The sequence below is a fragment of the Ilyonectria robusta genome (genome assembly GCF_021365365.1).
Source record: "Ilyonectria robusta strain PMI_751 chromosome Unknown BGZ61scaffold_34, whole genome shotgun sequence".
Classification (NCBI taxonomy): domain Eukaryota; kingdom Fungi; phylum Ascomycota; class Sordariomycetes; order Hypocreales; family Nectriaceae; genus Ilyonectria; species Ilyonectria robusta.
Genome location: NW_025764468.1, coordinates 241312 through 266011, shown reverse-complemented (window position 1 = coordinate 266011; position 24700 = coordinate 241312). Strand labels below are relative to the sequence as shown.

Genomic DNA, 24700 nt, shown 5'->3' with positions numbered 1-24700 from the left:
TATGGTCGTTGCTACCGTTACGGCAGCCCTCTAAAGACAATCTTGGCGTACCTCTGCTTCTGCCACTCCTCCGGGTTGTGAAGGGTTCTAATAGTGTAAATTACAGCTATATAGTCCTCATGCGTTTTACATTCGAGTTGAGGAAGGAAGAAAGAAAGAAAGAGAAAAGGACAGAAAATCCTTCAACAAAATAGACTAAGTCGTCACCGGAGCAACAGTGCTCAGTCCAGCAAGAGGACAAGGCACTGCCTTGTCCAGCAGGGCCTAGCCCGTTACACGGGTAATGATCTGTCGCGCTCATTACGCTTATCGTACAACGGGGCTAAATCTACAGAAATAAATATGGGAAATATTGCCCCTCGTGAATCTACTACATCATTCCAAGTAGTCTTTCAACTCTTCCGACTCCTCTAACAAAGTTTTGAACGAGAATGGTGTGAACGGCCAGCCCGCAAACTCTGCGAACTTGGAGAAGGACTCAACCCACGCCAATCTGAGCGAGTGCAACATGGCACTGGTACCCTCCATGCACACCAAGATGACAATCGCTATAAACTTGTCAGTGCCCATCTTGTGGCAGTGAAATTAAAGGCTGAGCTTACTGAGGAAGAACCACAAATAGAAACAGACGACAATCATAATAACGCCGACAACGCCTCCCATCTTCACAGCACGGCCAAGAGTCATATTCCAAAGCACCACACTCAGTTGCTGATGGGCCAGCGACAAGGCCCAGAGACGTAAATATGAAGCAGTGTGGGAAACGCAGTTCAAGAAAAACTCTGTAGGCACAGGCTAGGATTCAACGTCCCCTCGATTGCAGATAAAGTGGCAGCTTACCAATAGTGTGGATGACTTGGTAAATCATGACCTCGCCAAACTCAAACTCCTCGTGGTCTTCGCCAATGTTCTGGGCAATCATTGCAACACCCTCCTCATCATCGTCAAAGATATCGCCGTGTCCATTGACCAAATCCTCGCTCTCATCGTCACCGTCCAGGATGCTAACATGGGAGGTTTCGCCAATGCCGCGGTAACCCTTAGCGCGGGCACGGTGATGTTCCCAACGAAGAAAGAAGGGCTTGAGGAAGAGTAGAATCGGGACCTGGACAAAAGCTATTAAAAGCAGAATGACCTGGACATACTCTTGGCCAGCGTACAAGCGCTCGTCAAGAGTTCCAGGCTGCAGGAACATGTAGATCAACATGTTCAGAAGGCCAGGAGGCTGCGCACCGGTGCCAAGCCAGTCTACGCACCACTTATAGATAATGCAAAAGACGAGATAGCCGAAGATAGCCTGGAAAAAGATCATTTTAGGAAGGAAGTTACCCCAAATATCAATGGGCTTCTTCAGATGTCTCGCGTTGATGTAGGAGAAGCAAAGCGAGTAGGTCATGTGAGCCCAGCCGAGGATGATACTCATCTTCATCTTGTAGCTGTTGCTGAAGAGAAGATCGTTCTCTGTTCCATGCCATGCCCAATCTAGACCGAACGGGTAACGGTAGCCGTCGTCGTTTAATGTAGCAGAAACAGGCTGTTGTTCTTGCCAGCCCTCCGGCTTCTTGAACGTCCAAGCGCTGTCAAATAGGGTCATAGACTTGGAAAACGCGTCATTGTAGATGAGTCCAGTGAATAAAGAGAAAACAGCCATGACCAGCGCAATGTATCGGCCGTAGAAGATCATGGCGAACAGTTCGAATGTAACCTTCTTCAGAGGCTTTTCCCAATAGATCATGGCCAGCGCAGCAGAGATCATGATAACAGCGTGTCCAAAGTCACCAAACATTACAGCAAAAAGGAAAGGAAAGGTAACAATGGCAGGCATTACCGGGTTAACCTCCTGGTAGGTCGGTGTACCATACGCATTGACAATGGTCTGGAAGCCTTCGGTAAATTTATTCGTCTTCAGATAAGTAGGTGGCTTCTTGTTGGTTCGAATCTCGTTGATGATGGACGGAACGGATAGGCCAGTTCGGTTGGTGACGTCCTGGAGAGTAGTCCTAATGAGAGGCAAGTCATTGGTGGGACACCAACACTCAGCAATGGGGGTCCAGTGGGCAGGATCATAAAAGAACAGGTTGAGGGTGGTGTACACAGCCTTCTCCTTTGCAATGAGCACCATCCAGGCAGACAGAGACTGCGAAATTCGGTTGAGCTCTGCCTCAAGAGTAGCCTGGGTGTTGCGAAGGACGCTCTGGACGTCCTCGAGACGCTTGTTCACCACTTGAATCTGGTCGCGTCGAAGGTCGCTGTTCTCGTCGACATTGTATACCCCAGCTCCCATGGATTCAGCGATTTTCCGGATCTTTGAGACAATCTCTTTGCCATGAGCGAAGATGAGAAAGACATTCTTCTTGACAGCCTCGTTGTTCGTGGGGTCAGTCAACGGCTCCGGAATTTCTGACTGTTTCATGTACAGGTTGCCACGAAGAGTTCGCCAGAGGATACGCTCAAAAGTAGCAGCACGATCCCTGGAGATGACGCCAGCGACGAAGTCAATTCTCATGCCCGAAAGTGCTCTCTCGACGTCAGGTGCAGCGTTATACTGCTCAACGTCGGAGAGCAACTGCACGTCATCGTTATGTGTAGAGACTCGAATCTCCTCCAGGTTGCCGGAAGCGCGATCAAAGATGCTGCCAGCCTCCCTCAGCACCCAGCGCCATTCAGTGAGGTCGCGCTCACCCTTCTTGAGGGTCTCGTAGCTGTCGTTCAGTGCGGAGACGCGCTGCTCAAGCTTCTGGCTTCGCTCGGCGACTTCAACAATTTGCAAGGTAGAGGGCGACGCAAGCATCTCAGCATCAAGATCAAGTTTTCGAAGTGTGATTCTGGCCTTTCCCATCTGCGCATGGAAGTATCCTGCGTCCCGTTCCATTAGGCTGAATGCTCTCCAAGAGTTGCAATGACGTACGCAGCTGTCGCTCGACATTGTGAAGGCGTCGGATCTCCTGGGTGAAAGTTCGCTGAAAGGAGCTGACATTCTCATTAAGCTGAAATAACACATGAGCAACCTGCATGGAGGAGATGGCGTGGGCATGGAGGCTTACGTCGAGGAACTGACACAATCCAAGCTCGCCTAGGGCAGTAACAACCTCCCGATCGATTTCGTTGGAGACGTAAAGCTGCACCAAGCTCATGTCCGCCGAGCGGAATGAGGTGTCCTGTCGCGGAGCCATGCTGCTGCAGCCGGGGGGTACCAAGACCCGACTCGAGGTTGTGGTGTAGCTCGTCAACAAAGAAAGGGAAGACTGTTGTCGTTACGTTTCGATTGATCGATCGATCAATCGATCAATCAAATCAAAATCAATCAAAACCCTTTTTAAGCACATGTTGGTTTTGGCCGCGCTTTGTCTGCTGCTATGGGGGCTTGCCACTGTCCTTCGCCACCAAGTGGACCATCACCCTTCTCTCGTCAGAGGCTAGAGGGTAAGGCGTAGCACTGACAGTGTCAAACGCCCTTGACGTCAATATTTGTCTCCTCTTTGTCATGCGCTATTGCGATATGTCACTGTGCGTGGACACATGATAAGGAAACTCAGTACGAGTTGAATGTAGATGTACGACAACTAGATAAAGGTTCGGCTCACCCTTATCTGGTTCCACTCTGTACAACATAAATCACGCCACTAGATGTATCTGCCAGTTATGTGATGTGTTCTGTCGGGCTTGCGGTTTGTCACCTTCCTAGCTCCCCCACAACGTTTTTGGTGTCGGTTTGAGGGGGAGGGTTTTTCAAAGGTCCAATCTGGGGCCAGGAAGATGTCAATGTGATGTGATGGCGCAACATGGACTGTGGATATCATATCATGACTGCATTTCTCGAGAGTCGCAAGAGCTTCTTTTGCGCTCTCTGTGGGCGTCAGATCATTTTGCGGTCACATGTCCACGAGATGCTCCACTTCGTCTCACATCATGTGAGCATGGAGTGCGCTTTTGTGAGGTAGATCTATATCGGTACGTATTCACGTGCTTGTTATACTGTGTGTTCTCAATCATCGTGAGGGCTACGACGGTAAATTTCAGTATGTTGTCAGGTACTTCCGCGTCATGGTTATAGGAGCATGGCTCCTGTCCATCTCGCAACTGGTTCGAATATATGTTCTGAAAATCACTCCCTACAGGGGGTGACGCAATCCACTTTTCACAATGTCCGATCTTGGTAAGAACCCGTTCGGGCAACCGCAACCGCAACCGCAACCGCCCGGCTTTGGCGCATTCGGATCGAACATCCGCAACTCTAACCGTACGATGCCCCGCGAGCTTGCTCTCCGCTCCTATAGAGCAGCGACGCTGATTCTTCACCGACTGACTTATCTTAGGTCCTAGTAGTTGGTTTTCCGGTTCCAGCACGCCATCATCTTTTGGCACCACACAAGGATCATTCCCTGGAACTTCTGGCGGTACGATCCCTCCCATGCAGCTGTCGTACGATTGTCTACAGTCCCGAGCAATGAAAGGGAATACGGGAGCAAACAATAATACAGAACACTCCTTTTCCAGAGTTTGTGATACTAAGTTCTCCTTCTCCAGATCCCCTCGGTTCGTTCGGACCGCGGTTGTCTAGTTCGGCGCACACGTTCCCACCCACAACCAGGGCTCCTAATAGTGCAACCAGTGCGTGTGAAAGCCTCAAACTGCTCATTTAGTGCGTTTGCCTTAGTCACACTAAACTACCAGTCCGTTTGACTTAGCTACACTAAACTGCCAGTTTGCCTGAGATACGCAAACTGAACTATTGGTCCATCCGTCAAAGTCGAAACTAAACTACAGTGCAAACTGTAGTTTACACTATTAGTCTGAACATAATAGCCCCACTTACGGCCGGGCCCTCCCCGTGCCTCTCAGGCTGCCTCCTGTGGGCTCCTGTATTCAATAAGAACGATAGATAGCCTTTCAGGCGGACTGTAATTGACTTAATCTGCGCTTTGGGATGGGACGTAGTCACGTAATCGAACCACGTTGACGCAGGAACTGGTGGCCATGATTGGTACGATACACATTACTCGACCGGACACAACAATCTGCCATTATATCTCAGACTATGATGGAATCGATACCAAACAGAAGCTCTAATCAAGCCAGTGGTTATAATCTCACTAGTTTGACTGTGATTCTCAAAGAGATTAGCGTGATTGGCATCTCAACGGCTTCGCTCAGGACGATGCCATCCCAGCCCAACCTACCCTACAGGTATTGGATAGAAGTTACCTGATACCCTGCCTATCTGTAGTGGCAGGGTTGGTATCTCTTAACTCGTCGGCTTGAGGTTCGCCACTGATAACACACACTTCATCGTCTCTCAAACAGTACATGCTTCTTGGCAATCAGCCAGATAGCCCATTCCAAAGCTACAAAATTAGGTTGCTGTTGAACATGTAAGTTTTGTTAGGACGGATGGTTTCAGTTGCGCGATACTTATGTCACAATAGACAAACACAGTACACTGGCTGTATTTGTTAACACTCCTTAGCGCCATCTTTGAAACCCCGCCGCGCGCGCTCTCGACGCATTGGATCGCGTACGTCATGGCTGGGTACTCCGCAGCGGGCCACAAACTTGGAAGGACTTGGGCGCACTAATAGTGCCACTGTTAGTCTGCGGCCCTCGCACTGAACTACTGGTCAGTCTGGTCGAGTTACACTAGACTGTCAGTGCAGTGCGAGAGGCCTGCACTGGACCGTCAGTGTAGTCCGGGAGACGCGCACTGAACCAATAGTCCATGGACTATTGGTGTGAACTACAGTGTGCACTAATAGTCCGCTTAATGGTCCACACTATTAGGAGCGCTGCCCACAACAACCGGCACTAGTTGGTTTGGGCAGCAAAGTAACACGCCAGGGACGACTGCATATAGCGGCTCTGGCAGCCGTAATGTGGTGAATCCTTTCGGCCTGACTGGGTTTGAGGGCGGAACCTTTGGTTCAAGCGCCAACAAGACGGGCTTCGGTACAGGAATGAGCCCAACTACAGCCAAGTTTGGCTCGAATGCCTGGACAGGATTCAGAACCCCAACCACCTCCAGCTTCGGGGCTCCGGGCCAACCTTTTGGGGTTTGGGGTTGGGGGGGTCCTGCGACGGATACCTCGAAACAGCCATTCTCTCCATTTGTGGAATGTGAGCCGGGCAGCAGGCAGAGGAGCTCGTATCAAAATCTTTGTTTCCAAGGTCCATACAAGAAGTTGTCACAGGAAGAGCTGAGGCTTGCAGACTATGCCCTTGGTCACCGCTATGGTGATTCATTTGGGTTCGGCAGCTCAAGCTTTGGAACCGGCTTCGGTACACCAATGCACAGAAGTGCTTCTGTTCCAAGTCAAGGTGTTGGGATGGGCTCTGTCGGACAGGCTAGGACCGGTGAAACCTTCCTCTGGGGCCAACAAAGTCAGGGACCTAGTCAATCTGGGATCCAGCCGGCCTATTTTGGAAGACCAGGAAGCAGCCAAAGAACATTCGGAGTTTCTGGAGGCACGGGAAGTGGGTTCATTCAACAACCCCCTTCCAGTAGTGCTCCACAAGGCATCTTGGGGTCGAGTCCTTTCACCTTTGGGCTCCAGAGTCAACAGCAAGCACAAGGATTGATGTCCTCTGCTGAAGCTCAAAAGCCAAGAACTGGCGTACTATCCGCAGGATCCAACTTCGGGACGAGTACGAGCACCACTTCTAATCCCTTCGGTCCGAGACCTACCACAGTACCCGCATTTCCGTGGCCCTCAAGCACAAGCCAACCATCGTCCATCGGAGGGCTGTTCACTAAAGAGGGCGCGACTGCCCAGACAGGTCAGCAGGCAACACAGTTCCCAAGCACGATAACCTCCGTCGGCCAAGCTCAGGTTCCCCTATCGTTTGGTCAGCAGACACGAGATGAACGGGCTGGTACGGTTCGTACTGAGGTTTTCGGAAAGCCCCCGTTGAATTTTGGTACTGCTATGCCCATTCAACAACCACAACAAGCCGCTAGTTTAGCAACCTCCCAGCCACAAATGACCGCTAGAATCGACGATATTACGGCCTATGGAGCACCGTGGTTATTCTTGACTGCAGAGGAGGGACAGCAACTCCAGGATCGAGGCCCACTAGCGGTCCGCCAGCCCGGCAAGGGTAAACCTAGGTGTAGATCCATGCCACCAGGATTTAAATTTAGGCACTCTGTGTCCGCGTCTCGCCAAAGCCTCCCGAATTCTCCTAAGTTTGAGTTTCGGTATGGGTCAAATACTCCGTCAAACCAAGTCGAAGGTAGACCCAAGAGCTCCAATTGGCTGCTTCCCCCAAACCCAGGTCGTCAACTGATCAGGAGCCCGTCTGCGATCAGCTCCAGCCAACACTTCACCAGCGAAGGAACAGCGTCAGCCAGTAGTCATAGAGAGGCTTTGAACACAGCCGAGCGTAGCCTCTCGAAGATCTCTAGAGAGCTAAAGACGCTTGACATAAATAAAAGCCAAGCAAAGGATCTTTTCTCGAGCTTGGCCAAGCACAAGGTTCGAGAAGAGAATATCGAAACGGCGGCATCCAGTGGCATTCTTGTTGGCAAAAAAAAACTCCAGCCACTTGACTCTCATAGAGAAAGAGGGAGAGAGAGCCAAGCTCCCGACACTCGTACAATTGAAGCCGACGAACGGGCTAGCAGTCAATTCAGTCTAAGTAGCCAGATCATTCGGCCGAGTGACGAGACGGGCAGGGATCAAAACAGAGAGATCATATCAGAGCGGCCGATAACCGCCGGGGAGTACTGGATGCGGCCTACAAAGGAAGATATCCTTGCCATGAACAAAGATCAGCGCAAAAGTCTGGCAGGCTTGACTATTGGGCGTGATAATGTTGGTCTCATTCGCTTCAAAGTCCCAGTCGATCTTACAAACATTGATCTTGAAGGTTTGCTTGGTGGTCTTGTCATACTTGAAACTCGATCGGCAACGGTGTACCCCGATTCGGTTGGGAACAAACCTCCTATTGGCAAGGGCTTGAATGTTCCTGCCTTAATTTCGTTGGAACATTCGTGGCCTCGACGGTGGATGAGAGGAAGGGGTCAGCCAGAGGTGGAGACGGGGCCCCAGCTGACAAGCCATATCGAGCGTCTCAAGAACGTTGAGGGAACCAGGTTTGAGAGTTACAGCGAGGAAGACGGGGTCTGGACTTTTTCAGTGAATCACTTCTCGACTTATATCCAAGTCACATACAAGGATGGAAACTGGACTTGGGTCCCCACTTAAGCAAGTGGAAAATTGCGAAGTAATAGTATCATTGTCTAATCTTTATTTTGCAGCGGGCAATACTAGCTCGACAAAAATATGAAAATGGTCTCTTCAACATCATTTGCATCGCGTTTTTGTGAGGGAACGATCATGTGACTTTCATACTTTATGAATAGTCTCACTTTATGAATATTGTGTAAATAGCTTAAGTCAGAGTTTTCCTTAGGAATCTCTTTCTCTCCTCGTAAACAATCATTTTGCCCAAGTCGCACTCGACCTCGTTCGTGCTCTTGTCCCGTCACATGGTCGACATTCCGACCCCGTAACTATGACGTGCCATCGGCTTGGCCATGTGTGAGCTGATCCAGAAAGTTTATATCGATGCCCCGGTATGGACATAGTAACATCGCTACATCGCCCGACTGATCCGGAGCACGTAGCGGGGATCATCTGAGAGGTTGTAAGTTCATACAAGACGGTGCTTTCTATTGATTGTAAAGACGACAGTTAAGATACAGTTTGATGGACCCGCATGATGTCATCGGCTCAAGCCTAGATCGACAGGATATGTTGTCAGCACTTTATATATCAGGCCGTTTACGCCGGCATTAGCTCTTAGAATTTTTTTGGCTAGTAAAATATAAATGTGTTAATGAATCGCAGTCGCCCATATTGTTGGGCAAGAAATGATTCTTTAAGGCTCTTCCCCGTGCGTTAAAACATGCGATGGCAGGTTGTGATCAAAAGCTGAATTAGGGCAATTTATGCGGGATTTTTCAAGTCAAGTGGTATCACTACGGGGTCAATTAGTAAAATTGGCTTCGTGGGGACGCCGAATACGATACTGAGAACGGTGAGATGGTTTGCGTCCAGCATTACTGACTATAGTCCAAAAAAGATCCCCAAAGATACCTTATCTTCTGAGTACCCTGTTCTGCTAAACCAACTCAAGGATTGGATTGCTGAATCGAGACGCCGCAGTGGCACCACCGTCGATGATGAAGTCTGCACCGTTAATAAAGGCTGCATCTGGGCCTGACAAGAAAGCCACAAGACTTGCAATCTCATCCGCGCAGCCGGCTCTGGGGATCGGAGTCTCCGGAATCATCTTCCTTATCCGATCTCCCAACTCCGATTCTAGTTCCTCTCGTATCATCGCCGTCATGATCACGCCCGGACTGACTGTGTTCAGTCTCACTCCTTTCTTTTGTCCTTGTCGAACTGCAGCCTGTACGCGAACGATGTTTCCCCACTTGGCAATGCCGTATGCCAGCTCAGAAGAGCCTCCCAGGTCAGTAGCATCGTGACCTAGTAGTTGTTCTCTCGGGGATATCGCGGGATGCTTCTCTAGCTCAGAACTAATAGCCTTCTGGACCAAATGACCAGCTATGCTCGCGATGGAGGTCAACGATGAGCCAGAAGGCATAACCTCGAGGAAGGCATCAATGACATTCGCTGTTCCGAGCAGATCCACCTCGTAGATCTTTCGAGCGGTACCCATGCCAGGGGAAATACCAGCGGTGTTGATTACTGTGTTCAGTCTGGCCGCCCCAGAAGCGAACTTGGCGAGGTTATCGACGGATTCGTAGCTTGACACGTCAACAATTTGAGTTTCAATTTCGTGCCCATCGTCTCGGAGTGAAGATGCGGCAGAATCGAGAACTTTCTGCGAGCAATCGGCAAGAATCACGAGTTGCCCTGCCCCGAGGCGACGGGCAATGGCGAGGCCCATGCCCCCAGCACCGATCACGAGTAGTCCCCTTCGAGATGAAGCCATTGCAAGCTGATCCGTAAGCTTATAGTGACGAGTTGGCTGAGGTTCATTTATTCACAACTCTAGGAAATGGTCTTCATTTGCAATAAATACAATTCAATACAATTCAAGTCCCTCAACCGGCGCGGGAATATGCCGATTAGTAGATCAGATCATGAGTACTGACTCGACAACTCTGACACCCTCAACTCGTTCAAGTAATGAGGAGATGGGCCGGTTATGGGATCAGATCATGGCTTGCGACCCACGCAGAAATAGGGTTATCGGATCAGATCATGACTAGCGACAAGGCCATCGACGTAGGCGATGCGGGGTTTTAAGGTTATGATTGACGTCACTGTATCATGCAACAGCTGGTAGAGGAGTATCACGCGAGGGATAATGCCGGAACCTAGAACTAACGGCCCGAGAGATTGCGGAGGCCCGAGGTTAATACTTTGGATCTAGCACAAATATCGCTTGTGGGCTAGAAAACTCACCAGTAGCATGTGAAGGGAAGATTAATTGGACCTCGTTAATGAGTCTTAGGACCGCAGCCATACACAACCTCGTAATCTTCGGGTGCCGAGCACCAAGGTGACATGTCGTGGTATATTCTGCGAATTAGTCAAACTACCCCCAGGCAACACAACAATCAGTACACTCTCTCAGCTCTTGTCAAACTCAGCTCCTGCTTCATTTGGGGCACGCGTCACTATGACACCTAACATCGTATCATGCAGTCCACAACGCTTCCACACTCCAGCAGAGAAGCCCTAAGCGGAAGTTTGCTTCAGGATTGGCAACCACGTTTTGCAAATCCATCATCCCCACGCTCTTCCGCAGGTATAAAGCGATCCTTTCCATCCTCTAAATCTAGAGTTCTCCTTGACAGAGAACCAGAACAACCACAGTGATCTCATGTTCTCTTGCAGATCAACTGTTTACAGACAAGCGCGCACTCTTGCTGATCAACTATTTATCAACAAGCGTGTCCTTCTAAAGCCCACTGCTAACCTCTCACGCACAATGGCTCTTTTCCCCCGCCATTTCTACAACTCTGACTCCTCCTTTGCTCCCCTGTTCCGGCTTCTTGACGACTACGACAGCTATAATCGACAGGGCCAGAGCGGTCGCAATACCTCACTGCTCCGTTGGCAGCCTAAGTTTGATATCTGCGAGACCAGTCAAGCCTATGAACTCCATGGCGAGCTCCCTGGCATAGACAAAAAAGCGGTTCACATTGAGTTCACTGAGCCTCAGACAATGGTCATCCGTGGAAAATTGGAACGGACTTATACCGCTGGCAACCCTCCTGTAGGGTTTGTCGAAGGCACCACTATGCGCGGTGCCATCGTAGGTGGTGACGTGGAGCCCGATACCTCGCAGCCCGCTCAACGCACGGAGGAGAGCGAGAAGGAGGGTGAGGACAAGACGAAGTACTGGCTCGCTGAGCGCAGCGTCGGGGAGTTCTCTCGCGCCTTCAACTTTCCCTCTAAAGTCGATCAGGATAGCATCAGCGCGAAGTTCCAAGACGGTATCCTCAGCATTGTCGTCCCCAAGGTTAAGAAGCACGAATCGCGCCGAATCCATATCTCTTAAAAAATTCAAATCAGAATCAACACTTGATATCACATCGAGCCGGGAGCTGGTTGTATTGTGCTTTGCCTGTTTTCATTATCTGCAATTCTTTTTGTGAAATTCAAAGCACGGCTCGGTCACTACTTGTCTATTTTAAGATACACACTCCCTGTAACTAAGATGAGATAATAATACACTGGGGTTAGGATTGAAGACTCCTTTAGTATTAATGAAACACTATGACACTCATTCGGAATTACTAGTCTATGGAATCTGCTAGACTTAAAAGGAGTGTGTGCATGCACGAGCTACTTCGTTTCCTGTAAGAGACAGCCGGTGTCCTGAGTCGTATACGCTCTGTGGTGACTAATAGATGAGATAACATCTCCCTCTTCACAATGCCAATACGCCCCGGCCATCCACATAAATCACGCCACTAGGTGTATCTGCCAGTGATGTGATGTGTACTGTCGGGCTTGCGGTTTGCCACCTTCCTAGCTCCCCCTAAAAAAATTTGGAGTCGGTTTGACGGGAAGGGTTTTTCAAAGGCCCAATCTGCGGTCAGGAAAATGTCAATGTGAAGTGATGGCGCAACATGACATGTGGATATCAGTCATGACTGAGACTTTTTCCCAAGAGCTTGCAAAAAGCTTTTTTTGCGCTCTCTGCGACCGTCAGATCCTTTTCCGGTCACATGTCCACGAGACGCTACACTTCGTCCCACATCATGTGAGCATGGAGTTCGCTTTCGTGGGGTAGGTCTATATCGGTACGTATTCACGTGTTATACTTTAGACAAAGTTCTCAATCCTCGTTAGGGCTACCATGGTACTTTCCATATGTTATCATGTGATTCCACGTGACGGGTAAAGGAGCATGCTCCTGACCATCTCGCAACTGGTTCAAAATATAAGTTCTGAAAATCACTCCATACAGGGGATGAGGCAATTCGATTTTCATAATGTCCGAATTTAGTAAGAACCCGTTCGGGAAACCGCAACAGAAATCTGCTTTCATCACCGCTATGGTATTTCATTTGGGTTCAGCAGCTCAAGCTTCAGATCTGGCCTGCAAGTCCGACGGAGCTTGCCACGTAAAGGGTCCCCACTCTCGGCCGAGCGGTGTCCAACGAGCAAGCGAGTGAGTGCAAGACGAACTACTTCAGCGGCAAACCTAATCTAGAGAAGAATGTGAGAGATGGCAAAGGACGCTCTCGAGACACACGAGCATCACATTGGGAAAGAGGGCGTTTGTTCGGGGCTGGGCAGTTCATGCAAAAGCTGAATTGAAGACCTCGCCGTGTGCACGGGCCAGATTTGTTGTATTTGATCAAACTACACACAGCCCTCGTTACAATAGTGCTCCATTCTTCGGACCCGCTGCACAATTCTTCCACAATATCCCGGTCGAGAGTGCCTATCGCACAAAGTTGTCAGAAACGGTTGATGCCTGGGATCGTGTGCATTGCTACAGCACAGGGTAGACTGATCAGTGGCAACCGCAGCGATGGCTGAAGGCATGGTTATCACTGATGATAGCTAGTAAGCTCTGTTTGAAACTCGGGCAATGGTTATTTTCTTCTGACCGCATGAATATTGGGTCATCGAACATTTAAGACTGCTTCCTCATTGGTCAAGGCTGACAAATGAGCATCTGGGACTTCCGGCTCCGCAAACAGAAAGTAACGCCCGTGAAGCTTGAGATGCCGCCACGCCCCTACATACGATGGATCATTACGGCACAATGACGAATTAAACCTGCCATTACATCACTATTCGGGCACCACATCATCAGGTTATCTAGCCATCGCTCGGTCCTTTTCTAGCGTTAGTGGATTGTTGACGAATCGTGAAGCTGGAACTCAGCGACCGCTCTCGTTTGGTGGAGGAACGGGATAACTCAGTCTCAGGTGTTTTTCAGCCGTTGACGGCATTGTGAAAACTTTTTACAGCCCTTCTAGCTTCTATGGTTCGTTTACACGATTGATCATCATAGGACTAGAGTCTTCCCGGCTAGCGCGGAGATTTGATGCGGAAGTCGTCTGCGCGGTCTACTTAGGCCGCCCAGATAATTCTCAAATTTGCGTTTATCAGCAGTCTTACCCATATCAGCGATCCATCACTCTCTTGGGCATTCGAGCAGGGACGTCCCACGAGAGGTTCCCCAACTGCTACAATGAATCGACACGTGCTGATACTCGGCGGCCACGGAAAGATCGCACAGATCCTTACGCAGCAACTGCTGAAGAAGTCGTGGACTGTCACTAGTGTCATTCGAAGTCAGGACCAAGTCTCCCAGATCGAGACCCTAGCCGCTGCTGGCCAGGGAAATTTGAACGTGCTGGTCCGCAGTTTGGAACACGTTGAGGATATTTCCCAGGCAAGATCGGTCCTCGATGAAGTTAAACCGGACACCGTTGTTTGGAGTGCTGGGGCAGGTGGAGAGGGACGACTTGATCGAGTAAGGAATGTGCCAACTCAATGGAAGATGACGACTGATATTTTCCCCAGACTTTTGCCATCGATCGAGATGCTGCCATTAACTTCATCAAGGCTACAGTCCAAACGCCGAACATCAAAAAATTAATTCTCATCTCGTATATCACCTGTCGTCGAAAGAGACCCAGTTGGTGGGATAGGGACGCCTGGGGATACGCGCAAGAGATGCAGAGTGGCGGTCTCTTGAGTTACTGTCAAGCTAAACTAGCAGCAGATGAGGTACTTCTTCAGGAGGCGTCCAACCGAGCCGACTTCTCAGGAATAAGTCTTCGCCTGGGCATACAGTCGGACGAACCCGCAGGACCGATTGAGCTTGGAAAAACTAAAACGTCGAGGGGCAATGTTAGCCGGGCGTCTGTGGTTGAAGTCATTGTATTGCTGCTGGAGCATAAGACAGGGCAGACATCCTGGCTGGATATGCTCGATGGCGCTGAAGATATTGAAACTGCTGTTGAACGAGTAGTCAATAACCGAGAGGATGCGGCTGAGGAAGAAGGAAACCAAACGCAGCCCTAGACGGCTGCAACTTGATTCCTGAGGATACGAGGTTCTACATGGCTGTCATTGATCAATGAATAGGGCTCGATGCTGGTTTGGCAAACTAGTTGAAGTTATGGCAGAATTAACTAATGGAAACTAACTACGTGGGCATTTCACGATGGTGGTTTGCTATCTACAGACCGTCGGACTCTACTCTGGTGAGATCATCTTGCATCTCAAGGATATGGGATCCGCAAACTTTGTTCCATGGCAAATGAAATGGCCTACACGTCGCTTGGCCCTGGTGTTTGCCCCAGTTGCTTCTCGACCTTCCTGATCAGTCACTCTCCAGCGAATGTTTCACAGTTAACGGAAAGTGATAGTTACTCCTAGTTAAACTGCAAAATGGCCACAATTGTTTGCTCAAAGTATTTCTCCGTGATCTCAAGCTATAACTGTTACTGTTACTGGGTCTCTAAGTCTTGAGAACGTATGATTAAGATAGTCCGATCTTCTAACTAGTGGCCGGGATGTGGATACTATGTACTGAGCTATGCTCCCTCACTGACACACACAACGTAAACCTTTATTCATCACCAACAATCACCAGCAGACCCTTTTGATTTCAACATTCCGACACCTAGAAGGGATCCGGATGGGCCGCCAGACCTAGGGGTGAGGACCAGATAAGCTGCACTCGAGGCGTGCCTGAGCTCAATCCATAAAAGCGGCGTTACTAGGCGTCGATATTCTCTTTCTAAAACAGATGGTGAGGAAAGGAAAACCCCGCTGCAGCTGACGAATACGATCATATCCAAGGAAGGATAGAGCAGTGGGCCGGTGCAGCAAGTCTAGCGCGCGTTATGACGGACTGAAGAGGCGCGAAGCAGAGGTCATCTCGCAGCTTCGCACAGGGATGGCAAGAATCAACAGCTACCTGTCTAAAATAGGCGCAGTGGAATCGGTCATATGTGATTGTGGTGGACAAACGGCCGAGACGATCGAGCACTTTCTTTTTCGATGCACGAAATGGGATGCACAGCGCGAAGGCATGCGACGAGTCGGATAGAGCAAGATGGGAAGCCTCTCGTTCTTCCCAGGGGGAAAGATGGCATCAGACGGCAGATGTCGCACCAAGCTTTATGGGGCGATATAGAGGGAAAAGACTTATTTCTTCTATCTAATGATGTTACTAATCTTAGTTTTTATGTTGTGAGTGGCGATGTAAGTGAGACATGTTGAAATGCATGCCTTCGATCTGCTGTTGCTTCCATTCATTTACTTATCCCTTGTGACAGACAGCCTCCGTGTTCTGGATCTGAAATTGAGTGGTGATCTACCCGTGAACGCGAGTCTGTTAGCTTCACCGAGGGGCTTCGAATAGAAGAAAAAGCGGATAGCCGATCGGCGGGATAATGAGAAGTCTGAGGAAAGGATCCGCAGCAGGCTGAGGGATGTCAGCTTTCATAAGGAGGAAGAGATCTCCATGAGGTGTTTAGGCCGATCTTCCAAGGCGTCGAAGAATTTCTTGAACGAGTGTCGAGATAAATATCTTCGTCTTATCAAGAACAAGACGGCTGTTTTTAAACACCGCAACGATCGCTGGGAGCGAGCGACAGCGGTAGACACCAGACCGCCGTCGACCGTCATCCTGGGTGACGCGCAAAAGCAATCGTTCATCAAAGACGTTGAGGATTTCCTTAATCCGCGAACTCGACGATGGTACGCTAGGCGATCCATGCCTTATCGACGAGGCTACCTGTTGTACGGCCCTTTGTCACATATCAGCCCTGCCCGACTACAGCAGCTGCCTGGTAGGCAGCTGCTACTGCCTAAACAGGCAATATTTTCATTTGTGTATCCCTTTGACTGTCGTAAGACTACACTTGGGATCCGCGCCCAACACCCCCCTGCCAGGCCGCGGTACAAGGGAGTGACCCAGAGTGCGGCAGCCTATAGGGGTCACTGTTGCAACACCCCAAAAAGCACGCTCAATCAAGTGAAGTGGGTCTGCACAAATAAACTTAAGCCCCACAGTACATTGAGGCGTGTACTTTTACTCAAAAGCTCATTGGATTTAGACACGGCAGACAACAGCAGCAACAGCAACGGGACCGCACCGGACCAGCGCAGAATAGCTTCATCCCGCACTGCGGAAAAGGGCCGGCTACAAATGGGCTAACCGCCTCTTTTATTGACGATATCAACGCTTAGTTATACTCGTCCTCGTCCTCTTCTTCTCCCCCCTGCCACGGGCCAGATGAGATCAACTCAAGAGGTAATGCCACTGTATTGCGAGGATACTACGATGGAGAGGAAAGAGAGAAGGGCAGGCGCGTAGACGCGTAGACGTGTATGATAGTCCCTGTGGCCTGCCCCGTGCGCCTAGTTACGTATCGACCCCACCCTGGGTCCAGCACCCAGACGTTCCCGTCACAACCTCACTCTCCTCTCCCAATACAACATCACATTACCCCCTATAGTTGAAATTGAAAAGAGGGGGAAAAAAAACATTATCAAATATCGCCATGCTGTTCAAGAACAAAAGTGCCTACCCTAACGCCATGTGCGGTTCTGCGCCGATCCCCACTGCCCATTCCAGTCCAAGTCCCAGTCCCCTTATGCTGCCTTGAACATGTATCGGTACTGAATGTCGACGCCCTCTCTTCTAGCCCATCCCCCCTCTCCTCGGGCCACGAGCCCCGTTCATGTTCGTAAGGTGAGCACCATCTGTCCGAATCGAATGTCCCATTGTCTCCCCCACCAAGTCATCCATTTCACCTACTAATCTTAATCCACTTTCCAATGATCATGCTCGTCGGCGCCCAGGTAGAGCTCCACGCCGTAGAGGAGCATGGTCAACCCCACGTTGGTCCACTGCCATGTGCTTCCACCGACATCACCGCCTCTGAGCGTCCAGCCATCGGGGCCGTCGCTCGTCGAAAAGTGTTGCAACAGTAAGCCTGTGTAGACTGCTATTAAAATTGAGGGCGAGAACCAGTTGAGGAAGCTCGGGAGCCTGCTTGCAGTCTCCGTGTCCTCCCAGTCTGGCTCCTGCATCATGGCTCGTGCGCCAGAGTCGCGCACCGAAGGAATATTTCGTGTAGCGCAGTAGAAGACGAGTAGGCGGTAGGTGAGAGAGATGATGACCGAAGGGGTGATGGTCTGGAAGGCGGCGTAGAGGAGGGCGAGGGCGGAGTAGATAGCGGAGGGGAGCGAGCCCAGCATGTGGAGAAATGTGGAGTAAGACGCCATGATGATGGGCGGCAAAGGGGGAATGTCGGGTTGCGAGCTCGCTTGGCCATCGGCTTGATCGGCGTGCTCGGAGGGTAGGTAGTCAGTGAATATCTGGTAGACGCAAAGAACGATGTAGGCGAAGAGGAGAGACGACTCGATAGGGTTTCCTCTGCCGCTGCCGATGCCGAAAGCGCAGAGGAAAACGGCCGTTGTCATGGCGATACTGATGAGGGTGGCGTCTGCGTTGCTGATGTGGGGGAAATGGGCGACCCGCCAGAGGAAGTAGAGGGCGCTCGCCATGATGGAGCTCGAGAAGACGAGGAGAATGATATGCGTACTAGTTAGCACCTCTTGGATCCCGATCGAGTTCAGGGACTCGTAGGGAGCATCAAGGACCACTTACCACCCAAGTATCGCTTCTCCCTCGGTTGACCAGCCACCGGGTGAGCTGTCCCGCAGCCCGGATGACCAGCAGGGTGCAGAAGCCCTCGAGGAGCTGGAAGACAGGCCCCGAGTATCGCAGCACGTTATCCCACCCTCCCAGCAGAACAGTCTCCAACAGCCCGTCCTTGCCAAACGTCCATTCCGTCCAGCTCCATTCCGTCCAGCTCGTGCTCTTGGAGTTGAGCAAACCACCTAGCGTCCGCTCCACCCACGTAGTGCTGCCCGCATCGACGGCAAACTGCCCCAGCGCCCAAATAAGCAACGACGGGATGACGATCCACTGCGCGGACCGCAGGAAGGCGGAGAGGAGGAAGCGAGAGGGTGACTTCTCGGGGGTCAGGAACTCGAGGCCGGAGTAGACGATGTAGAAGAAGAAGAGGGCGAGGCTGTAGGCCAGGCCGCTGTCCCGGCCGCCGACATCGAAGGCGACGGGAATGGAGAGGACGATGCTTAGCAGGAAGATGGAGTTGAAGATGGCCCGAAATAGCAACCACATCGGTGCGGCACGATGGCTGGCGTAGGCCGCTCCGAGGGAGCGGAGGTGATGGAACGAGGCGGTCCAGAGGGGGACGAGTCGAGGGTGCACATTCAAGCGTGCGGCGATTGTAGTTGTCGATTTGTGATAGCTGTCGCCCGATATGCGCCGAGGAGAGTCTGCTCATCGGTATCCTTATCGGTCGGTCGTTCCCATCTCGTCTCGTTCGGCGGCAGCAGCGAAGGTGGCTCGTCGTTTGTAGGTTTAGGGCAAACGCGGAGGAGTTGGAGGAGTCGGAGGAGAAAGCTGGTCTGCCTGGAAGCCTAAAGGAGCTTTCGTGCTTGGGCGGTTTGGTGGTGACTTCTGCCCTGGGCAAGGCAAGGTGCGGTACCGTATACTTTTGGCTCAGCTGGTTAATCTAATACTTATCATATACGTTACGATATTCCATTACGCCAATAATTAGAGGGGCAGCTACGTAAGATTCGCTAAGCCTATTCTAGAAGAGTCCAATGCTCGGTTCCGAGCCCTGTCACGGGCCAGGGCCCATATCCTTGCGGCTGTGCCGCAAGACGTACTAGGCTCGTGCGCGCCAGGGACGAGAAATCGTTCCACAGCTCAGGGGCACCTTGGGAACTTCTTTCTTCTTCATCTTTGATGGAAATAGCATCCTGGACTAGATAGCTGGAACATAGTTACTAGAGGCCGTTCACAACCAGACGAAGTCGAGCATTGAGGGGAGACTGTAGGTATAGGGACGCGAAACACGAGGCGAACGCCTCACAAGAGCTTGGACGATCTACACAGGCCGACCAGCAAATGTAAGAGGTTGAGGAGAAACAGCGGAAAATTTGGGGACAGCTGGTCGATGTCGTCGACATTGACGAAGTGGGGGGTCACGGATTAATATTCGGGGCGGTTCGGCAGTCAGCCAAACCCCCGCGGACCTGGCATAGCTGCTGACCAATAGCGGCTGCTCGATCCGAAGGAGCTCACAGAGCAAAAGGGGCCGGGTCCGAGAGTTCCAGCCATGGAGCCCTGGCTCATGCTGTACTGAGAAGAGTTGTCCATGGAAGAGTGGTACCCAGGGTCAGCGACAATCGCAGCTCCAGCACGGCTGGCACCGCAGCGCAGACAACAGACGTTCTTGGCAAAGTTATGGTAGCCACACACCTCGTTGCCACACTTCCAGTCACCAGCACGGAAAGGCACGACACCACTGCCACCCATGCGCCCACCGTAGCCCATCGGGCCGTGGTGGCTACCATGAGGAGGAGGCGGCATCGTAGCAGGAGGACCATAGCCACCATATCCATAAGCGTTGGCGCTCATCTCGTTAACGGGTCCAGCACCAACAGTCGGGAAGGAGCATCGGAAGCAAACGGTTCGGCGCTGGAAGTTAGAGAAGCCACAAGAGGGGCAAGTCCAGTCACCTGGGCGGGGGCGGTTCTTGCTGGGAGGAAAAGGAGTCAGGATGTCCTGAGCGCGGCGGAGGACGCGGCTAGACGACGGCGAGACCTCGATGGCCTTCTCGTTCAGGGCACGGCCGTTCATGCAGAGACTCTCGGCAGCCTGTCTTGGAGGTTAACATCTACCTGAATCGATGAGTGACCTGATGTTAGGCATGGCATTGCTCATCTCCGAAAAGTAGAGGATTTCCCTAAAATCAACGAGCGACAATTTTGACTAACCTCCTCGTGGGAAAAGAAAACCGCAAATCCGGTACCAGTAGGCTTGTGCTGCTCGGGGGTACGCAGAGTCCAGAAAGCAATGGGACGGCCGCCAAACTGGGTGAACCAGCTCTCAAGCTCGGACTGAGTAGTATCGTGAGGCAGTCCAGACATGTGAAGAACCTTACTCCTCTCAGAGAGGAAGGCTCTAACATCGGCTCGGGCGTCCATGGGTCGGGTCAATACGTCGGGGTGCTCCTGGGGAGGCTGTGACTTGCGGATCAGGCCACGGAGAACGCGAGCGAGGGTGATAGCCTCCTCCATCGCGAGGCGAGGCGAGGCGGGGGCCAGGGCCTGCAGGTGGAATGGCAGGTTATGCTTGATTGGAGCACTCGACTGGACAGGCTCAACCTCGAGGGCGGCACAGATGTTGGAGAGCATCGAAGGGCCGAAGGGGAGCGACTCGGGATGGTGCTGCTGCCATCGCTGATACTCTGTGCGGAGATCGAAAGTGCGAGAGTACTGCAGGTAGGGTGGTAGCACAACGGCCTTGTCGCGGGCCTCGCGAGGAAGCTGGACCCGGAGATCCCAGGCATCGAGGGTCACGAAGGCGAAGTCGAGGTTCCTGGAGGTCAAGTACTCGGTAGCAAACGTGTCGAATCGGGTGATAGCATCTCTAAAGGTACCAGCGTTTCGAACATGCTCCCAGGTCAACGTGGTCAGGCTCGCTGCAGAAGTCGCAGAGTTAGCACAAATTTTTGGCTAAAGGGTGCATTGCCAGGGGCACTTTGGCAAACGAAAGCGAGGTCGGCCAAACCCACGAGAAATAGAGCAAGACGGGGCGGGTGGAAGAATTCTTGAATCAGGGCGCGGAAAGCTTACTGCACGGTGGAGTGATGGGAGTGTTGACGGGCTTGACGAGAACGCTCTCGTGGGTGATCTAGCAAGGGAAAGAGGAATCGTGAGCGAGGCTTGATCCGGCGGAGATGGAGGCATGTTGGCCCCAACGTGGGATTTTTGGCAACTCACCTCCTCAAGCGAGTTTGCATCAAGTAGGATCCAACCAAGCTCAATGACCTCGGCCGAGTCCTTTGTCACATAGACGCCGTGCTCGTCGCAGGTAGTCGCAACGTGGATGACGACGTAGCGGTCGATGTTGAGCGGTTGAGAAGCCATGGCTGCGTTGCGTAGGGTGCGGTCGGACGAGGACAGAGGCAAAGGAACGGAGAAAGACGCAGACGCGGCTCAACGAGAGCGATGACGGTAACGACGGCGAAAGAAGGCGGCGAGGAAGGTATCGCGGGTTGTCGTTCGAGACGAGGTGCTCGAGGAAGTGCGGAAGTAGAAAGAAGTGAAAAAAGGTCCTGTGGCCAGGCCAAGTCGCGATGCGATTTGAGGTGAGGTGAGGGAGGTGAGAGTTAGGTTTGGGCGGTCTGGTTGGTTGTTTTTGCACTGTGCCGAAATCCAAAAGGAAAAACGAGCTCGGGTAATGCGGGGCTTCTCTACAATTGCCGAAAGCTCTACTGCCTCTGTCACTGCCGGCATCCTCGAGTACCGCCGCATCCATGGACGCCCATATCACAGCGGCCGATACCCTACCGATTTTTATTCCCGACGAGTTTGTCGACCTCACGTATGACTAGATCCCAAACGTTCAATTACGCAGCGCTAATAAGAACCGCACTTTCTGGCTCCCTGAGTCCCAACCGACCATGGACATGCAGCATACCGTTTTCCCAACGAAGCCCTGGAGCAGGAGCGACTGGAGCTCTAGGGTGAGTGCATCCAGAGGCTCTTGGGCGAGAGGCTTTACTTTGCTAACGGTGATGCCGTACCTAGTCATATCGGGCCCCTGTTCAGTTTTCCTAATTTGCAGTTGAATCACATACAAACGGAGACGATGTCCGGCATCTCTAGCAACGGATCCACTCACGATATCAGTACTAGGATCGTCGGTCTGTTGGCAGTGGGGTGTTTGCTGGCGCGACGAGGACAGGCTCAGGTCAATGTCTTGGGGAGGCGTTGCCGCGGGTGTAGTGTAGCCGAACTGTCAAGTCTTGATGGCCCGTGATATCTCCGGGATCATGTAGATGCGATATGCAACCTTGTTTTGCATTAGTTAGAGGGCAATGTGGGGTTTGAATCTAGACCTCATTGACATTTGCCGATTTCGCAATTTCGCGTTGCAACCATTCGATATCGAGATTCATCATTGATAGCGAAGGACAAAAAGGCGGATAATGTAGAGATGTTGAAGACGGCACTGATTCGTTTACTTATACCTATGACGAGGCCAGTAGGCAGCTGTAGGCTGTTCGATGACTTGCGAAACATCGAACAGCCCCAACTTTCATGTGGGGATTACTGCATATCGACCAATCATATCAGGAAACGCCCGCGTAGGGAAGGTTCGAGAAGGTTTTGTGTGTGCAGTAGCACAACGGATAACGAGCCGGAAGCACCAAAAGAAGACCTTTGTGATCGCCATGACAACCTCAGGTTTGGCAAGCCCTTGACTTAGCACAACTCACGTGTGAACAGCCTCTAGGAGCTGGATTCCAGCTATCTAGTCCAGGATGGTATTTACATCAAAGATGAAGAAGAAAGAAAGAAGATCCCAAGTGCCCCTGAGCTGTGGAACGATTTCTCGTCCCTGGCGCGCACGAGCCTAGTACGTCTTGCGGCACAGCCGCAAGGATATGGGTCCTGGCCCGTGACATCACGGATTCCAGAACTGCCTTGGAATTGCGCCATCAAAGAAGAAAAAATCGACTTAATTCCCGAAAAAGAGTTTTCGCTTGCCATCCAATGATCTTATCAAAATGCCCAGTAAATGCCTGGGGAAAAATCATCTGTTTGCTGCTCCTGCAGGCCCATGTTGAGGAACACTCCCGATCCACATCCAGCAAAGGGCGGATTTAGAGTTGGTTGGGTGGAGATCATGCAATCAGGTGTCATCGCAGCCTTTCCAAATGGTTCTAAACCCATGCCGAAAATGTCGTCCCTGACTTCTGGTTCACCAGGTCCTCGCTGAAAATTATTTGTCCAGGAAGGCGGAAAGCTATCCGCCTCTGGACAATGTATATTAAACGAAGCACCAATGCTGGAACCGCTTGAGCTCGCATAGCTAGGACTCATGAAACCGCCGAAGGGTTGGAAGCCCGAAGAACAAGCGAGTAGAGCATCGACAGAGTTCTTCGCCTCGTTGGCGATGTATTTCTGGATGAGAACACAGTTGCAATCGGTATGTCGCAACAATTGTGTTTTTAGGTGGTATATTTCAGCAGTCAACGATTCGTAGCACGCCGACAGGTAACGGTTCTGTTCCTCTATGGCTTGTTCTCGAGATGCGAGAGCGGAGGTTTCGTCAAGCTTGCGGAGACGGCATTTGGTGGCTGCGATGCGGTTGCGTTCAAGTATCCTGCGTCGGCGTGGATCCTTGGGAAGATTATCGTCGTTAGGCTCGTTCTTTTGTCCTTTTTCGTCCTTCAACTGCTTCTTAGGCTTTCGGCCTCGTTTCTTTTGCTTGGATGAACCTGGAGATACTCTAGTGACGCTGGGCTCCAACTGTGTCGAATTCCCTTCCCAGCCACGGGTCTGTCGGATAGGTGCCTGGTAACAGGCATCGACTGGTGACTTATAGGGCGCTGTCTCGTTGTCTTGAGACATCTTGGGCTCTGTGGATAGGATGGGTGATGAGTCGTACAAAGAAGCAAGGCCGTCTTCTATCGATGCGGGTAATGCATCAATTGCTGCTTCAAAAAAGGAGCTCTGGTAGCCTTGACTCGGTATCGGTTGACATGAATAGTTATTTCGAGGCATCGGTGAAGCAATGCTCGTGGGACTGGATAGCGGAAATGTTCCGTGCTGAGGAGTTCCGATGTCGTCTAAGATCCAAACGTGATATCTCCCATCCGAGGGGACCACGACTGTGCAAAGTCTGACATAGGATGACAGATCCGAGGATGTTAACTTTGATCCACAATGATGATATTATAGACGGATGCAAGACCTCAACCAGAGTTGCTGACAATAATGGGGTGATTCAGGTGCATCGCTGCATTGACAAGAAGCAGATAGCGAAGACAGAACACGATTGAGGGAGAGGCGAGGTTCAAATCCGGACCGCCCACCAACGACCAACCGGTTGAAAGACGGTAACTAGGCACACTACCCAGAGCTTGGCCCACGCCCTGGCAAACCTGTGCCGCACATGCAGAGATTATGTCAGGGGCGCGAAGCGCCTTCGAAACCTGAGGGGTTCAGCGACCTTCCCGAGGTGAGCTGAGGAGATGCCATTGCGACGATCATGAAAACCGTTGACTGCGGAAAGAGGCGGCTGGCTAAGGTGTCATATCCGTAAGTTCTGAGATGAATTT

The 24700-nt window shown here is 51.4% G+C and overlaps 9 protein-coding genes across 9 annotated transcripts; 4 read left to right on the top strand and 5 right to left on the bottom strand.

Moving 5' to 3' along the window:
- Nucleotides 1–375: 375 nt before the first annotated feature.
- BGZ61DRAFT_523066 (vacuolar ATP synthase 98 kDa subunit) lies at nt 376–3534 on the bottom strand (the record flags this gene model as incomplete). Its single annotated transcript, XM_046252575.1, has 5 exons — nt 3045–3534; nt 2909–2987; nt 841–2856; nt 603–782; nt 376–548 (listed from the first exon to the last, which is right to left on the bottom strand). Exons 1-5 carry the CDS (start codon nt 3171–3173, stop codon nt 376–378), a joined length of 2577 nt encoding a protein of 858 aa, XP_046096554.1. The 5' UTR covers nt 3174–3534.
- A 609-nt stretch (nt 3535–4143) lies between these two features.
- Nucleotides 4144–4643, top strand: BGZ61DRAFT_485188 (uncharacterized protein; the record flags this gene model as incomplete). The annotated part of the gene is made up of 3 exons (XM_046249681.1): nt 4144–4240; nt 4317–4397; nt 4498–4643. The coding sequence occupies 3 exons, from the start codon at nt 4144–4146 to the stop codon at nt 4641–4643; spliced, it is 324 nt and encodes a 107-aa protein (XP_046096553.1).
- A 2277-nt stretch (nt 4644–6920) lies between these two features.
- On the top strand, nt 6921–8201 carry BGZ61DRAFT_368510 (nucleoporin autopeptidase-domain-containing protein; the record flags this gene model as incomplete). Its single annotated transcript, XM_046241897.1, has 2 exons — nt 6921–7469; nt 7740–8201. 2 exons carry the CDS (start codon nt 6921–6923, stop codon nt 8199–8201), a joined length of 1011 nt encoding a protein of 336 aa, XP_046096552.1.
- An 812-nt stretch (nt 8202–9013) lies between these two features.
- BGZ61DRAFT_463118 (uncharacterized protein) lies at nt 9014–10037 on the bottom strand. Its single transcript, XM_046247383.1, has one exon. It carries the CDS (start codon nt 9958–9960, stop codon nt 9121–9123), a length of 840 nt encoding a protein of 279 aa, XP_046096551.1. The 5' UTR covers nt 9961–10037; the 3' UTR covers nt 9014–9120.
- Nucleotides 10038–10838: 801 nt separating this feature from the next.
- Nucleotides 10839–11719, top strand: BGZ61DRAFT_463117 (HSP20-like chaperone). The gene has a single exon (XM_046247382.1). The coding sequence runs from the start codon at nt 10858–10860 to the stop codon at nt 11536–11538; it is 681 nt and encodes a 226-aa protein (XP_046096550.1). The 5' UTR covers nt 10839–10857; the 3' UTR covers nt 11539–11719.
- Nucleotides 11720–13625: 1906 nt separating this feature from the next.
- BGZ61DRAFT_402506 (uncharacterized protein) lies at nt 13626–14693 on the top strand. The gene is made up of 2 exons (XM_046243093.1): nt 13626–13977; nt 14028–14693. Exons 1-2 carry the CDS (start codon nt 13693–13695, stop codon nt 14529–14531), a joined length of 789 nt encoding a protein of 262 aa, XP_046096549.1. The 5' UTR covers nt 13626–13692; the 3' UTR covers nt 14532–14693.
- Nucleotides 14694–16894: 2201 nt separating this feature from the next.
- Nucleotides 16895–19058, bottom strand: BGZ61DRAFT_432255 (ICE2-domain-containing protein). The gene is made up of 2 exons (XM_046243876.1): nt 18136–19058; nt 16895–18080 (listed from the first exon to the last, which is right to left on the bottom strand). Exons 1-2 carry the CDS (start codon nt 18670–18672, stop codon nt 17286–17288), a joined length of 1332 nt encoding a protein of 443 aa, XP_046096548.1. The 5' UTR covers nt 18673–19058; the 3' UTR covers nt 16895–17285.
- A 520-nt stretch (nt 19059–19578) lies between these two features.
- On the bottom strand, nt 19579–21497 carry BGZ61DRAFT_368202 (uncharacterized protein; the record flags this gene model as incomplete). Its single annotated transcript, XM_046241870.1, has 4 exons — nt 19579–20223; nt 20343–21049; nt 21204–21261; nt 21351–21497. 4 exons carry the CDS (start codon nt 21495–21497, stop codon nt 19579–19581), a joined length of 1557 nt encoding a protein of 518 aa, XP_046096547.1.
- A 1641-nt stretch (nt 21498–23138) lies between these two features.
- Nucleotides 23139–24143, bottom strand: BGZ61DRAFT_368571 (uncharacterized protein; the record flags this gene model as incomplete). Its single annotated transcript, XM_046241902.1, has 2 exons — nt 23139–23882; nt 23952–24143. The coding sequence occupies 2 exons, from the start codon at nt 24141–24143 to the stop codon at nt 23139–23141; spliced, it is 936 nt and encodes a 311-aa protein (XP_046096546.1).
- Nucleotides 24144–24700: the final 557 nt, after the last annotated feature.